This window comes from Phaenicophaeus curvirostris, chromosome 5 (genome assembly GCF_032191515.1).
Source record: "Phaenicophaeus curvirostris isolate KB17595 chromosome 5, BPBGC_Pcur_1.0, whole genome shotgun sequence".
Classification (NCBI taxonomy): Eukaryota; Metazoa; Chordata; class Aves; order Cuculiformes; family Cuculidae; genus Phaenicophaeus; species Phaenicophaeus curvirostris.
Genome location: NC_091396.1, coordinates 12,313,872 through 12,328,982, shown reverse-complemented (window position 1 = coordinate 12,328,982; position 15,111 = coordinate 12,313,872). Strand labels below are relative to the sequence as shown.

The 15,111-nt window shown below is 37.6% G+C and overlaps 1 protein-coding gene across 5 annotated transcripts in view; it reads right to left on the bottom strand.

Annotated features, from left to right (window-relative positions):
- The window catches only part of SBF2 (SET binding factor 2), a 256,714-nt gene that overhangs the window by 198,913 nt on the left and 42,690 nt on the right, over positions 1-15,111 (bottom strand). For 3 of the 5 annotated variants that reach the window (XM_069857573.1, XM_069857575.1, XM_069857577.1), the window contains exon 2: positions 5,562-5,650. In XM_069857573.1, the coding sequence (XP_069713674.1) occupies positions 5,562-5,650 (89 nt within the window). The remainder of the gene's footprint in view (positions 1-5,561; positions 5,651-15,111) is intronic. The other 2 variants (XM_069857574.1, XM_069857576.1) reach the window with 1 other exon arrangement.

The window sequence follows — 15,111 nt, the reverse complement described above, 5'->3', positions numbered from 1 at the left end:
GGAACATAAACTGAGTCCATAATATAACTCCAATAAAAAAGTTAGCCATACTTTTGCTCTCATCTGTTTTCTACTAACTGATGAAAGACCTGTAACATAATGAGAATGAAAGAACACAACGCATTTGTAAGTGCTACACTGAGCTCTGTCATGCAGTTGTTCGTTAAATAATTACATACGTAATGTTTCCTGAGAGGTAAAAAAAGTTTGAGGGGAAAGAGGGAAAAAAATCACAAAACCAAAATCTCTACAGCTGACCAAGTTTACTGAAGGTTAAATGGATGCTGTAGGCAATCCTTTATTCAGGTCCTTAATGTTGCAGAAAAACTGGCTCACAGATCAGCTTGCTAAGACTGAAGCATTTAGAGATTAATCCCCTTAAAACTTTAATCACTTCAGGCCTTAACTGGCTAATCCACAACCCTGTTTGTCTCTTATGTCTCATTTAAAATAAGTAGTAAAATGTTCAAGTATTTGTTTCCTAGAAAAGTTGCCTTACCCCAAAGTGGTAAAAAAAGAAATAACATTAAGTGATTACCACTTGAATTTTAGAAGCATTACTTTTAAGAGAAGTATTACTTTTAACAGCACTCATAACGATTTTCAGGGTGCACTAGGAATCTCTAAAAGTTTAGGAGTTCACTGCTTTAAAACCTGGCTTACCTTAGTCTTCAATCAACTGACAGACATTCTGGTCTTCAATGCAACTCTGAAGACAAATGAGTTGGGCTTGGGGTGAGGTGATAGATTTCTTCTCCCTGACTCCAGTGTGAAGCTCCAACAGCAGTACATACTAACTGAAGATCTCAGCGGCACAGCTGTCTCTCACAAGTTATGTATGTCATCATGAAGTGGAAATCTGTACCAGACTATGAAGTTGGCTTTTGTCAAAAGACTGAGTTCTACTGAGTCACTCAAAATACTTTGAATATACATAAATGTACTTAGATGTACTTTGAAAATACATAAATACAATTCCTTACTCTCATTTCTTTTTTTGTTCATATGTCAAGTTAGCTGGAATTTGAAATTTTGCATCCAGTATTGAATCCAGTATTTCATAAAAGACATGCTTCGTGTCTGTTTAAGAGTCCATGTCTGAAGCTGCTCAAAGTTGCAGAAATGCTATGATCTACAGCAGAGACAAGGCTCTACACAAAGGATTAATATGTTCATTCCAACATCCAGCTCCTCCTCCTCTAAGAGGAAGCAGGCATCCTACCAGATCCCAAAGGGACACAAAACCTTTCTTCAGAAGCATTTCTCTTAGTATAACCATACGTGCGAGCTGTCTTCAAAAGACTATAGGGAATAACAGTTTTTACAATTTACAGTTACATTTTATAATCTAAGTAATTATGTGGATAGTTGACTAGCTTGTTTAGAAACGTATGTTCATTTCTATACTTGCACATACTTGAAATGAAGATGACTAATTCATGACACTACTTCTACCGCCATCATCATCACCAGTTATACTGGGAAATTTTTCTTCCCTGCTACACATGAACTGCACAACCACATTACATCTAGTTTAAACTTAAGGCAACATTTCTACTTCTAGGTATGACTTTCATTGGCCTAATTAACTTTAGCCTCCCAATGCTGAGTAATGCAGATGACACTTCATTTAGCTAATTTAGCCCTGGGATAAAAATGAGTATATAGTGTAACATCACATACCAAAGCTTCCTCCTTTGATGTATAACTAATTACGATGTCTAGAAAGTTATATAGCTGAATTAAAACTGGATTATAAATAAGAAAAATATGCAGATATATAAAGCTAACTCATTCAACCAACATACTTTCTAAAGGATTCTTTTGGCAAGTGAGAACAAGGAGCGTGATTATCCTAATTTTAAACTACTGTATATGTCTCAGCTGATTTTAGGGCATTATTTTTAAACTTAAGCTCTATCAGTGTAAAGCTGAAATAACTTCTCTGGAATAGACAGACTATGGAGAAGGATACCCAAACAAGCTCATTTAAAATATTATTGGGAGGGGAGGAGGCAACTATTAGATTGCTGTGTTCTAACTGCATTCTGTTTAAAACCAATAACTTAAATGCTTTACTGAGCCAAATAGTTTATTAGCTTTAAGAATGAGTATAAATCTCTACTTTTCAAAGTCAGCTGATTTCCGTGAAACCTGAGAAAACTCACTTTGATTTGCATTTGTCAGTAAACTGCAGATTGACTACTACTTGTCAATAAACTGAAGATGTTCAGATTTTAAACTGAAATTATGAAAAATGTTTCCTTTGTTCCTCTTGAATAGCCCATGAAAGGTTCTAGCAAATCAAAGAGGAGCATCTCACTGCTTCTGAAGTAATAGTCAATGTGTATGATGTAGAATATTAACAAATATCATACTTTATTCTCAGTTATATCATAATTCAACAAACAGTAAAAAAGCATTAGGGCCCCTACTAGCTACTGTAATGATCAATAATACATTAGAAAAATCTTCAGCTACGTTTCACAGCAATTTTTCAAAACTGAGCTCAGCAAAATGAAAAATACTGTTTTCTGTGGCTTTATTATTTAACTTAAAAATTAGCTGCACAATTCCTTTCTCTACACCATCTTAATTTTTGTCTGAGAAAACCAATCACACGAATTCAAGCCCAGAAGTGTGGCAGGCATGCAGGGTTCGGGAAAGAGAAGAGCCCTCCACAAAAGTCTCAGAGGATTTTGTCTATTAGCAGTTGGGTAGAGCTTGGACTGACAGCATGTCTGCAAGCTATGGAGATCACAAGGGGTCCAAATAGGCCATTTCCATCTTAAAGGTATTAAAGCTTGAGGGGTAGGCATAGGTATTTTCCACTATTTCTTTCTCATCTTGTTTCATAAAATGCCATTTACATGAATGGGAAACAACTAGAGGCCAAGACAAATTATCTGATTCAATTTCTGTTATGTGACAAAAAAAAAACTTAAAGAGGAATAAAAATCAAATATCCAAAGTCATAGGCAAATTATTTGCTTTAAAAAGGGGTTGAGGGAGATGCAATGAGATTTTCACCAATAATCAGCTGAAGATCTCCATGACTCATGGCAGAAGAACTGACTTTGACAGAAGACACAACTCAAAAAATCTCAATCCTGTCAACAGGCATGAAAAGCTTTGGCCTTTTTTTCCTTCATGAGAACACAGTGAAGACAGGCTAACATGTGTTTTAGATACAAACCATTACTTTTTTTCCATTTCAGAAAACCAAATAATTCCAAAAAGAATCTTCACTCAAAGAAGTGAAGTACACTAAAGAGGATTTTAACTCATATTACTCATAGAATTAAGTGCTATTCATAAGTACGTCAACCTTCATCCTTATATATATTTACGTCAACTATTCTATTCTTACCTTCTTTCTCATTTCTCTTTCCCCAAGATTTGCCTGTTACCCTCTTAATGATATCAAAGCTGTCCTTAAGGCAGAAAATGGTAAGACAGCTTTTCTTCTTTCTTGTCCACAAATTAATGTTTATTCATGCTACACTTATCCAAAACCTTGGAAAAAAAAAAAAAATCCCGCCAAAATCTGGCTTCCCTAAGTGATTTACTTTAGTACTTGGATCTTTGCAATATCTCTAACTCTTCACTCATAATTAAGTAAAATTTTATTACCACATTTGGAAAGCAAATAAAAATTTGACTAATTTTGCCAACTGGCTGAAGAAATGTCCTTAATTTTTAAGTCATCAGATTTCATTTTACTTGGAAAGTTTAAAGTCTTAATGGCTTTGCCTAATGAGTCATTTGAGAACTGACACAAAAATAATGGGTTTGTTCAATCAAGAAAAAAAATAATCTTCCTTTAGAAAGGTGTTTTTTTGCAGTGCTAACATCCTACAATTAAACTTAAATGGGAAATAACATTTGGTTATACGTACATCACTTAAGAAGTTTCACTCCGTTAAAAGAAGCTGTGCTCATTTATTTCAAAACATCGCTGGAAGTCAGACACTGTACTTTCCTTGCAATAGGCAACAAAAATTTCTATGACAAAATAAGTCTTTGTGACTCAAACTATTTTAGTTGTTTAAGGTAAGACCAAACCACCTAGTTCAACCCCAAGAGAGTAGTTAACAAAACCCACCCCTAAGCTTTGGCATCAAAAGTTTTATTTCTCTTTTAATGAACCACAACTGTGGACACTGTATGAAAAAGCCACTTATCTGAACTCGGTCAGAAATCACCAAGCACATGCTGGCTAGGCACGTATTAAGTAGAGAATTACCAGCTAGCACAAACAGCAATTGCTATACAGCGTGGTAAAGTGTTGTAACAGTAGTAGAAACACATCAGAGAAAGCAGGAGCTTCCATTGTTTCAGCACAGCACTACATTGCCAAATGTAGTATTATGCAAGTGTACCACAAACACTGTAAGTATCCATCACATGTATCCGAATAATGCTCACACCAGTAATTAATGCATGACATCCCCTCAAATCATATGGCTTATGCTTGACTATGAAGAAATGAAAACCACACTGTTGAAGAAAACAAGCAACCAGTCGCGTACACCAGCACACAGTGAATACACTGAAAGCAAACAGTGAACTCCAAGGCCCCTCATCTCTTCCAATGGAGAAGATAACACCTGGCTGTTGCTGTGTTATGACTCAGCAACTGAGCCAAGCACTCTCTGGAAGGCATCATACTGGCAAAAGCTTGCTGTGTTGGCTCTGTGTAATAAATTCAGTGAAGAGTCAGTGTCTTTGTCCTCTCCAGCTGATTTTGCCCCATACTACAAAGACATTGCAACATTTCCTACAGGCTGTCTCTTCCTCTAGCTTACCCTGTCCAAGAAGTTCCTAAGTTCACGGCAGCAAGAGTTTCAATTTGACTTCTCAGAAACCTACTTTGCAGAGTGTGACCACACTATTTCATTTCTCTGCAAGATCTTAACAGCCGTATGTTTAATGAGTCCCTGATCCAGATGAGTAAGATACACCTTTTCATTGCATCTCACAGTAGAGACTGAGGAAGGGAAAGAAGTGAACGCAGTGAGGGCATTTAAAATAGACTGCTGTACACCAGCCTTGTTCAGTGTACCACTCCCATAAGCACCCATTATGCCACCTGTCACAGAAAAAACACTGGGTAAAGACTGACCATTTAATCAAGCCAGTTTTTTGGGACATTTTTAATTCTTTTCTGAATCTACAATATGCAAATTCAGCTTTGTATTTATTTAAACATGACAATGAAAAGTCACCTGCCATCTGAACGTCACTTTTAAACTGTAGTCAATTATAACCTTACTAACGCTAATGAACTGCTTCCAAACTCACAGACTTTTTCTGTGTTCTAGGAATATCCACTTAGTGGTATAGACCAACATAAATAACTTTCTGCTAGCCAAAGTTATTACTCTTAAAAATACATTATTAGCCAAAATTATTATTCTTAAAGCTCTTACCTATCCTCTCTATTCATCCCCCAACTCCCTGTGAGATCAGATAATACACATTATTGCACATAGGTAGATGTATCTTCCAATTGTATGTGAAAGAAATTCTGAACATTAAAAAATGTGATGCAAACTTACCAACTCTATTCCCTGTGGAAAAGGAGTGTCTTCCCAGTCCTTCTGAGGAAATCTTTGAATTATTTTTCCCAAACCTTCTGTTGGGCCTGCTGAAAGATAAAATCCAATTACTTAAAGGCAAACTGGTTGAATTTAAATTGCCATAAATTTGAGAATATTTTCAGAATATACCCAATGTTAGGAAACGTTCTGCCACAAGAGGCAGAATGTGTCTTGCAACTTACATAGTACATACAATCTTAATATTCTCCACTAGTAACACAAGGAGTCGCTACCCGAAATGAAGCTGCAAGCTGCATCCAGCCTATGCCTGCTATACATGTTTCCAAAGTGACAGATAACAATTGGTAATTCTGGTTTCTCTCTGCAAACAGAAGTAAATTAAAAACTAATATAATGGATAATGTGATATTTAAAGAAGAAATCAAACGTTTGTCAAGAAGCAGTCTTCAGAATTAAGTCTACAGATTAAAAATCCACGTGATTTATCCAGGACACACTATCTCCTTGCCGTTATTTCTAGTTGGTTTCCTTGCACAAGTCAGCAGTGATTTTCTACAAAGAAAGCTGTAGAGAAAACCGACTCATTTCTGATAAATTTTCTGATGCAATTGTCTTGTTTTACTTCCTCCATTTTTCAAAGCCACAGTGCTATAAATAGGAAGCCCTTCAAAAAAAGGACAGGTATTAAACTGTAGCACCCTGAACCATACCGGACTGCACTTAGAAACATGAATTTTGTTCTTCACCCGCTGAAGTTCTGGAGTAAATACTGCAAAAAGTCCTAAGGGTTTTTTTTTTTTACTGAATTTTAGCTCTGGGATACAGCACAGTGTAATGTGGCAATGTGAAAGCAATTTCTGCATGAATCAATATTGCCCTGAAGGAATGTTTAAAGCTAGGACCGTTTTGAACCGAGCCACTACACAATGTAGAGCATGCAATCGATAGCCTTCAACTTATGTTTTCCACATTCAAAGCATGGTACAATAGAGGGAAGAATGATCTTCTCTCCTGCACAAATCTTGCCTTTCCCTACAGAAAAAAACAAAAGCAAATCCTCTGCTTTACTTATCTTACAAACACACCAAACAAACTGAAAAGCTAATATTACTCTGATTTCTGAAGGAAACAGCTTTAGCATGGCCAAGTATTTCACACACACATCAAAGACCTGTCTAGCATTCCACGCGCATTTCAAACCCAAGAAAACAAGATTTCTGTGATAACACTACCCATCCATCAGTCTTCACTCTAGCAATTTCTGCATCTCTTGGATGATTTCAATGTAGTTTCAGAGGTAAGCAGACAGAAAACACACACATGCCTGCAAGTCAATTGCTGGGTAGAGACAAAGAGGCCCAAACTCCAGTTCTTTCCTCTGCTCCAGAGAGAAGGAAAAAGCAGCAGAGCTGATCAGTTACGTCTTTCGTAAGACAGCACCCACCCAAGACATGAGCAGTTACATTCAGATGGACCAAGCAGAGCACACACAGCTCTAGATTACCACTGTATTTGCATTCCCTTACACAGCAAGGACATCATAGAAGAAACAAGACAGATAAGGAAGCCAGCTGGTATCACTGCCGCAAGTTTCATTTAAAATTAGAACATATTCTTAGGATACCAGTTTTCATGAAACTATACATAAAGCTTCCTAAATGGCAAAGTTGAAATTTGCAACCAATTATCTTTTAATAGTTTTAATAATCTACGCTGACCCATCACATTCAATTGATAATCCTTTCTCTAAGTCATATTACAAAGCTTTGAGATTATATTTTAAACACTTTATTGTGAAATTCTCAAAGCTATTCTTCGATATTATGAACAGTACAAATTCTGCAGTAGGAGTAGCACTCCATATGTGTTGCTTCCTCTGCAGACACCCAAGCAGTAGCAATGAATACATTATTTTCCTGGCTTTACGATAAAAAAAATAAATTTCAGTCTGACACAGCTCAAGTCTGCTAGCATAAAGCAATTCATAAATCAATGCTACGGTAGAAAAAAATACGGTTCCTTTAAGCTTCCAGCGAATATACAGTTTGAGTTTGCTTTTATCTTAAAACCCACAGTAAATTCTATATGGTATTTAGGTAGAAACAATCCGCAAGAAATATTTTCTCCAGTACATGTATTTTTACACAGTGATCTCACCCATAAGACAGCACACTGATTGTGATACTCAAGGGTAGCATGCTGAAGAACTGCTGAGATGCAAGTAGAAGTAACCAACAGATGTAATCAGCAAGATAAAAGGCAAAGGAACTACCACATTCAGAGAGAAGCTGCAGAGGTGCAGTGTCAGGATGTGCCAGAAACCAAGGAACAACTACAGACATGGCTAAAGCTGCAGTTTTTGTAAGGAAACAGAGCTCCATATCTATTAGACTGTAAGTACTGAACAGGGTCACCAGCCACTAATTTCCCTAGTTTAAGATCAAGTGTTGTTTCATGTACTCTTTCTTACACAGCATCTTCTACCAAATTATCACTTATCTCCCCACATCATTTTATATCAACATCCTTCCAAAATTAGAAGGCTTAAATGGAAAGGCTCTACCATTCCTTCCCTAAAGAGCTCTCAGAAGAGCAGTCACACATCTTCCACCCTAATACAGGTAAACTCATTCCTGCACTCCTCTTCTTCTACGGATATCCAGTCCCTCCCCATTTCCTTCTGCCATGTAAAAAAATTAACAGAACAGCTACATTTTCAACTAGATATGGCAGAAACTGATACATATTTTGTTGCTATAATGCAATTAACAGCCTTTAGCCTTTTTTGCTCTAGTCTTACTCTTCTTTTTTGGTACTCCGCTCAGAGAACTCTTCCTTCTTCCTGTTTCTTATGCAGTCACCAATGTGACAGCCTGTACTGCTGTCTTCTTCACTCTGAGTGCACTGTTCCTTCACTGACTCAGTATCAGAACTTCTTCCCTTGCTGAGTTGAAGTCTCAAGCTACCACATAATCTGCTTTTCATAAGTTATGTCTTTGCCAAATTTCTTCTTCCTCTAGTTGTTCTAAAATTGGCAAGTGGAACAAGGAGGAAACTGCAAACAAATGCAGGCAAGATAGCAGTGAGCACCCTCCACATCAAGCAGAACTTGTGGCCAACAGCCAGAAAGAGCAGAAGGACCAAGGTGAGCAGAGATACTGAGACATCACAGAATCACAGAATCACAGAATAACCAGGTTGGAAGAGACCCACCGGATCACCGAGTCCAACCGTTCCTACCAAACACTAAACCATATCCCTCAGCACCTCGTCCACCCGTGCCTTAAACACCTCCAGGGAAGGTGACTCAACCACCTCCCTGGGTAGCCTGTTCCAGTGCCCAATGACCCTTTCTGTAAAGAATTTTTTCCTAACGTCTAGCCTAAACCTCCCCTGTCGGAGCTTGAGGCCATTCCCTCTTGTCCTGTCCCCTGTCACTTGGGAGAAGAGGCCAGCACCCTCCTCTCTACAACGTCCTTTCAGGTAGTTGTAGAGAGCAATGAGGTCACCCCTCAGCCTCCTCTTCTCCAGGCTAAACAACCCCAGCTCTCTCAGCCGCTCCTCATAAGGCCTGTTCTCCAGCCCTTTCACCAGCTTTGTTGCTCTTCTCTGTACTCTCTCCAGAGAGAGAGTATATATCCTATAAAGGAAGTGTCAAAGAATTACAATAGCAGAAAGTGTTAAGCCTTGCTATGCCTAAGTCCTCTTAGTTTCTCTGTGGGAACAGAGGTGACAGTTCTTTAACTCTGAATCCGTCCTAGTTCTCAAAAGACTGAGACCTCTGACACTACCAACTACCTATAAATAATAAAATCTAGGAAAGAAGCTCAAAATTTCTTGTCCTTCATCACATTTTGAAGCTAGCAACCCTTCTAGCTCTCTTTTTATTGGACAGCTAGAAAGACACTCCCTTGAGAGAGTATAAGAATTTCCTTTAATTCAGAGATGTACAAATTAATTTTTTCTATTAGTAATATTCACTCCTTTATGTCAAAACATTATCAGTCATTTCAGGTTACTTTTCTTGGAATGTCATTAATGCTGGCCACCAGTGTTAAAGGACCTTGCCACAGGCAGTCATTTTGCTTTCAGGAAGGATTATAAACCTCTGTAGGAATGAACCTGAAAGAAATGCACCTCTGAACATTTTCTGAAAGTCAAAGTGAACTTCTTATTCTACCTGATCTTCCACTTCAGCTCATCTCTGCCATCAAAGGGAAATCATTCCAAAACAACAAAAAGTTAAATGAAATTTTCACATGCTGAGGAGATATCTTGAAAATATTACAAATAGAATAAAATCTTCCAGGTAGTATTTAAAAGAAATCATTTTGCGCTTTTCTGCACATGTATTATTTTTTTCTTAAAGTCTCAAGTAAAGCCAAGGCGAATCCTTCAATGAGATTTTTAGCATAGGCACTTAAATCCTTACACTTCCAAACTGTTTCACTCCTCTCTACTACCAAACACAAGCAGAGCTTCCATACAACACTCCAATACTCCAGAGGAAAAAGTCTGAAGTGTGTAGAAGGCAGGTAGAGGATGCTTCCAAAACTGTGATCAACTGGATGCTTTATCATGCTCTAACTGAAGCCACAGTTTTGAATCTAATTGCATAATGTATCTTAGTAAGTTACTAGATTTAAAAGTAAGACATACAAAGACACACAAATACAAATACACACAAACTGGTTTGGGTTGCTCCTACTTCAGCAGGAAATAAGTGCTTTCAAGAGAAAAAAAAAGAGAAATAGCAATAAGCTGTAGCTGCTCGTAGCCTAGTTCGTAACATTCCAAACAGTTTTACAAGGTGACTTGAAAGTATAATAAAACACACGATTACATTAAGTTACAGTTTCCTTGTGGCTAAGATTAGATTACCATCAGTATGATATTAATATGTGTTATATCGTTCTAGACACTAATTGGATACAGAAATTTGTCTTTAGCATTACCTAGTAGATTTAGCTATTGTTTCATTAGGTCTGAAACATCACCAGCTCTAACCAGCTTAAGTGTCCCTAGAGACAATTAGCTGATTATGCCCAGTACATATGGGTGAGACAAAGGTTTGTTTATCCACAGACTACCGGTTATTGCCACAGGAAAACCAGTCTTGTCTCAGTGAACTGGTACTTCAATTTAATAACCAATTAACAAAGTTTTGACCACTGATTCAAGTTCAAAGATGACAATTAATCAAACCTTTGTGAACACATCTTTTCTCTCCCTTCTCAGGCTTGACTTCAGTCCAGCACTTCTACCCCCCACTCCCCTGTCAGTCCATCCATCCCCATTCATTTGGTGAGGTGATGAGCAGTGCAGGACGTTGGGGTCATGCACATAGTGGTTCTACCCTGCTGTTCACTGCCTCTTGTTCATTTTGCTCTGTTTCAGCACAGAGGGGCTACAGACCCTCCAAGGGTGTCCCCAACCCATCACAGGTTACCAGTGGCCACTGTCCCACAGGGATGTGCCTCCTGTGGCATGAAGCATCTTCTTCCAACGGGGTGTCTCAAGCTGTGTCCCCAGCACCAGCCCCCTTCCACAGCTCCTGCCTCTCAAGGCTGGTGCTCTCTTTTAAATAAATACAGGTGAGCACATGTGTCACCAGCTCCTCTAGCTGGCTGAGGTTTTGGCACACCCTGGGGTGTTCACACCAGTTTCAAAGCTGTCTGGAAGCAGCTGTGACTGGCAAGGGTGGTTCCTGACCTCCTCTCATACAACTTGCCCCATGCTCCCAAAACATGGCAACTTATGCCCAGTACAGTTATTTCTGACATTTCTGTCTTAGAGGCCAGCGCTGGGAAAACATTCTTGAAAAATGAAACATTTTCTATCTAGCTCTAGTTCAAGTGTCACTGATTTGCTATCCAAGTTTTCAAAAAAAACAGAAAAGGATATTTTTCAGAAAGACTCAGAGAAGCATATGAAGAATGCATCCTAGAAATGCAACATTTTATAGGAAAAAAACTGAAGCTAAACATTCTGTATCCAAGATATGAGCATCAGAAAAAATAAGTATTCATATCCATCAGATGTGAATAAAAAAAAAAATACCACCACTCCCCCAAAAGAAATCCAAAAAAAAGGCATTGCTAATCCTCCCACAGAAAAGTCCTGTGATAGAGATCTACAAATCTACTTATAATACATACAATCTAACTGTTTCACATAGTTTCTTAAGTTGTACACACTACAGGTAGATGGTAAACCCTCCTTCCACCCCATCAGAATTTTATTTGGTTCTGGGTGGGGATAGGTGCATTTGAATGTTTTTTTAATGAATTTGCACTCCTCTCACATCAGGGAAATTCTTTAAACTCTTGGCATTTTACATATTTGCATTTACATAGTAAATTTTGCTGTAATTTGATAAATTTGGAAAATAAATAAAATCAGTAGCTTCAAATATACAAGCTACCAAACTGCAACTTGTACTTGTTAAAAGTTTGGACCCAGGAGCACTTGACAGAATCTCCACTCTACTGGCAGTGAGGACCTGGCCTGCTCTTGCCATAAGAAGCGTCGCCCTTTCTTGGATACTTCACCCAAACACAGAAATTCAGATTTAATCCCTACACAGCAGCACAAAGATAGAAAAAGCCTGTTTTATGGAATCCATTCCTTTATAGTAATGTAAATACAATGTAATTTGCTTAATGCTGCTACACAAAAATAAAACCTGTGCAAGAGAAAATTCAGTAGCTGCACTCCTATTAGTAATAGAAACAATTCAGTACAGTATGTTCAGAACATTTTTCAATACTTTATAGTGTAGTTATTGTTGATTCTCTGCTGGCATTTTTCAATCCAACCAGTTAAGTAACAGTAAAATTGTAGTTAGTCCCTAAATCCCAAAGTTTGGGATGACTGGGTGTCGATGCTATCTGCCTTCTACTAACTTGTAATAAGTCATTCATCTTTCAGCCCAGCAGCTATGTCTGAAAATATCACATTATTCAACTCAGCACCTAAGTGATTTTACATGCTCAACTTTTAGCACAACAGGCAGAAACAGAAAAAAGGCAGATCATGGGATTTCAACAGGTATAATTTGTTTCAATATATGCTACTGATAACTACTGACAATTTTCAAAAAATATCAAGGCCACATACCAAACATTAACTTAGTGTTAAATCAGGTTTCATTCAGATTTTCGGTTTTTAATCATTTTTCAAACACAGATGCTGTTGGGTTTTTTTTTAATTCTTCTGATCACGTACTCGAAATTGCGTTTAATCAATAATGTGAATTTCTATTTTATGTAAAGGAAACTATTAAAAATATTTAACAAAATTTTAAGATCTCTGTTAAATAACAAACTAGAAAATCTGAATTGAGGGGAGACAGAGAACACTTACATGTATGATTTTGCCCTTCCAATAATGCCTGTGCTTTCAGTATGCACTTAAACGCATCCAGTGATCTCCCATATTTTGTACAACGGGTACAGTTACATCTCCGTGGGTCGAGGCTCAATACATCAGGTGGGCTTCCAAAGTGCACACACTGACCCTGTGACAGCCTGCCATCTCCTATTCCATTAGGCTTGTACAGCTCACTTGGTTAAACAAGGGACTACCTCAGCAACTCCACTCTGGTCTTTGCTGCTTTCACTGGAGAAGCAACAGTCTTTGCCCATTTTTTCTAATTAAAAAAATAGAATAAGGTGACCATGGTTTTCCCATGAATAAGTCTTAGATCCCAACCATGTTGCCTCCATTCTGCATCCATCCTTTCCAAAGTTTTCTTTCAAGCCCCTCCTTAACACTAAAAGGACATTCCTTCAATAGTAAAGTGAAATTCCTGTTAACTACAGCTAATTAACCAAATGTGACACCACATTAAAAACACAGAGAGAACAGCTAGTGAACACCAGCAATAGCCCTCTCAGTAAATGCCTGCAAGCATCTGCTTAACAGACCTCAGATCTACAAAGATCCCAGGGGTTTTCCTCATCATTCCTCTCACCATTGAGAGTAACAGGAAGAACTGGCACTCAGTAATACTGACAGCTCATTTTTAAATTGAAAAAATAGGTTATTCCAGTATTAATGGATTCAGACAGCCACAGCCAGCAAGAATGATCTTTGTATTATCAACACAAAGATTTCTGTCTTCCGATAGCCTTTCAAATAATGTGCAAGCTGCCCAAAAACTTGGTGGAAACCCAATAGCTGGCACTTTCCACTGAATTCAAATCAGTTACACAGAAGTTTCTGGAGGTTCTCAAAATCGCTACAACTCAGATGCACTATACACATCACTCAGACCACAAACAACATACACATGTGTGAGCATAGCATGGAAGACTACTGCATATTAACAATGTGTTCTGTGTAAAGTAGTAATCACTATCGTTATTAATTATAGATGCAAAACAAACCTAGCAGTTACAAGAATTCAAAAGACATATTTCCAACAAAACCACTGCTATTACTATTATTAAACACTTTATATTCATAAAGTTATTCCTACAAAACTGTTCCAGTAATTTAACTGAAGAATTTTGCAATTTTTTCATTCATTTTATAGTAAAATTATTTTTATGTCATATAAAGCAGGGTACAAACTTTGTGAAGATATTGCAGCAATTTTGACAGTTATAATTCTATCCTACAGCAATGAATTGCAATTTCATTAATCATCATCATCCAAGAGTATCTTTAAGATGGCTTAACTCTTCCACCAAAAATTAAAGCTGACCACAAAGTAAATCAGGCTTCAGATTTTTAGACATCACACTCTTGACCCTGTACCATGTCTACACATACTGAATTCTCCGAAGACCAAAACCAAAATTTCATCTTCCAAGAACGCTGAATGGGCAGTCTATACCTTAAGCTATTAAAGAAAAAGCAACCTTCCCCCCCAGCTAACCTCTACTGATCTGCCTTCTTTTTCTTTAAACGATACAAACATGCAACACATTAAAATTCTGGCTTAATTTGTTGGTTCCTGAACCCTAGTCCCCTAAACTCCCTTCTTATATAAATCTTTCCCCATGAAAGGTCACATGCCATCTCTTGCTTGCCCTTGAAATTCCAGAAGCGAGCTGCTAATGCAACTTACATTCCAAATTAATGAGAACTGTGATAAACTCTGTCTTTTCCCTTACAAACCCCCGATAAAAATACATTTGAGCTCTAAGAATTGTTAATCGTACGTGCAAAGCTTTGAATGTAAGCACTTTGGTGCTCTGTTTACAAAAGATATCGTTTTCAGGTCTGCTCAAAAGAAATACACTAGAGATGACAGAAAAAGAACATAAGTAATGATGCCACACAAAACACTTCAAAACTACCATTATAGATCCTAGATGTAAAGTTAATAAATCATTATGTATTCAGAGTACAACTTTACAGATTCAAAGTTAGAAGCCTATTGTCAGTGTGGAAGACACACAGATGCAGGTGGCCCAGTACAACACTGCTCACCCTTCTTTCAAAACAGTCCCTAGCACTAAAGAAATCACCAAAAACCACAGTGAAGTAAAACACGTTACATATAAAAGTTCTTAGGCAATTTGAAATGGCATAAGTT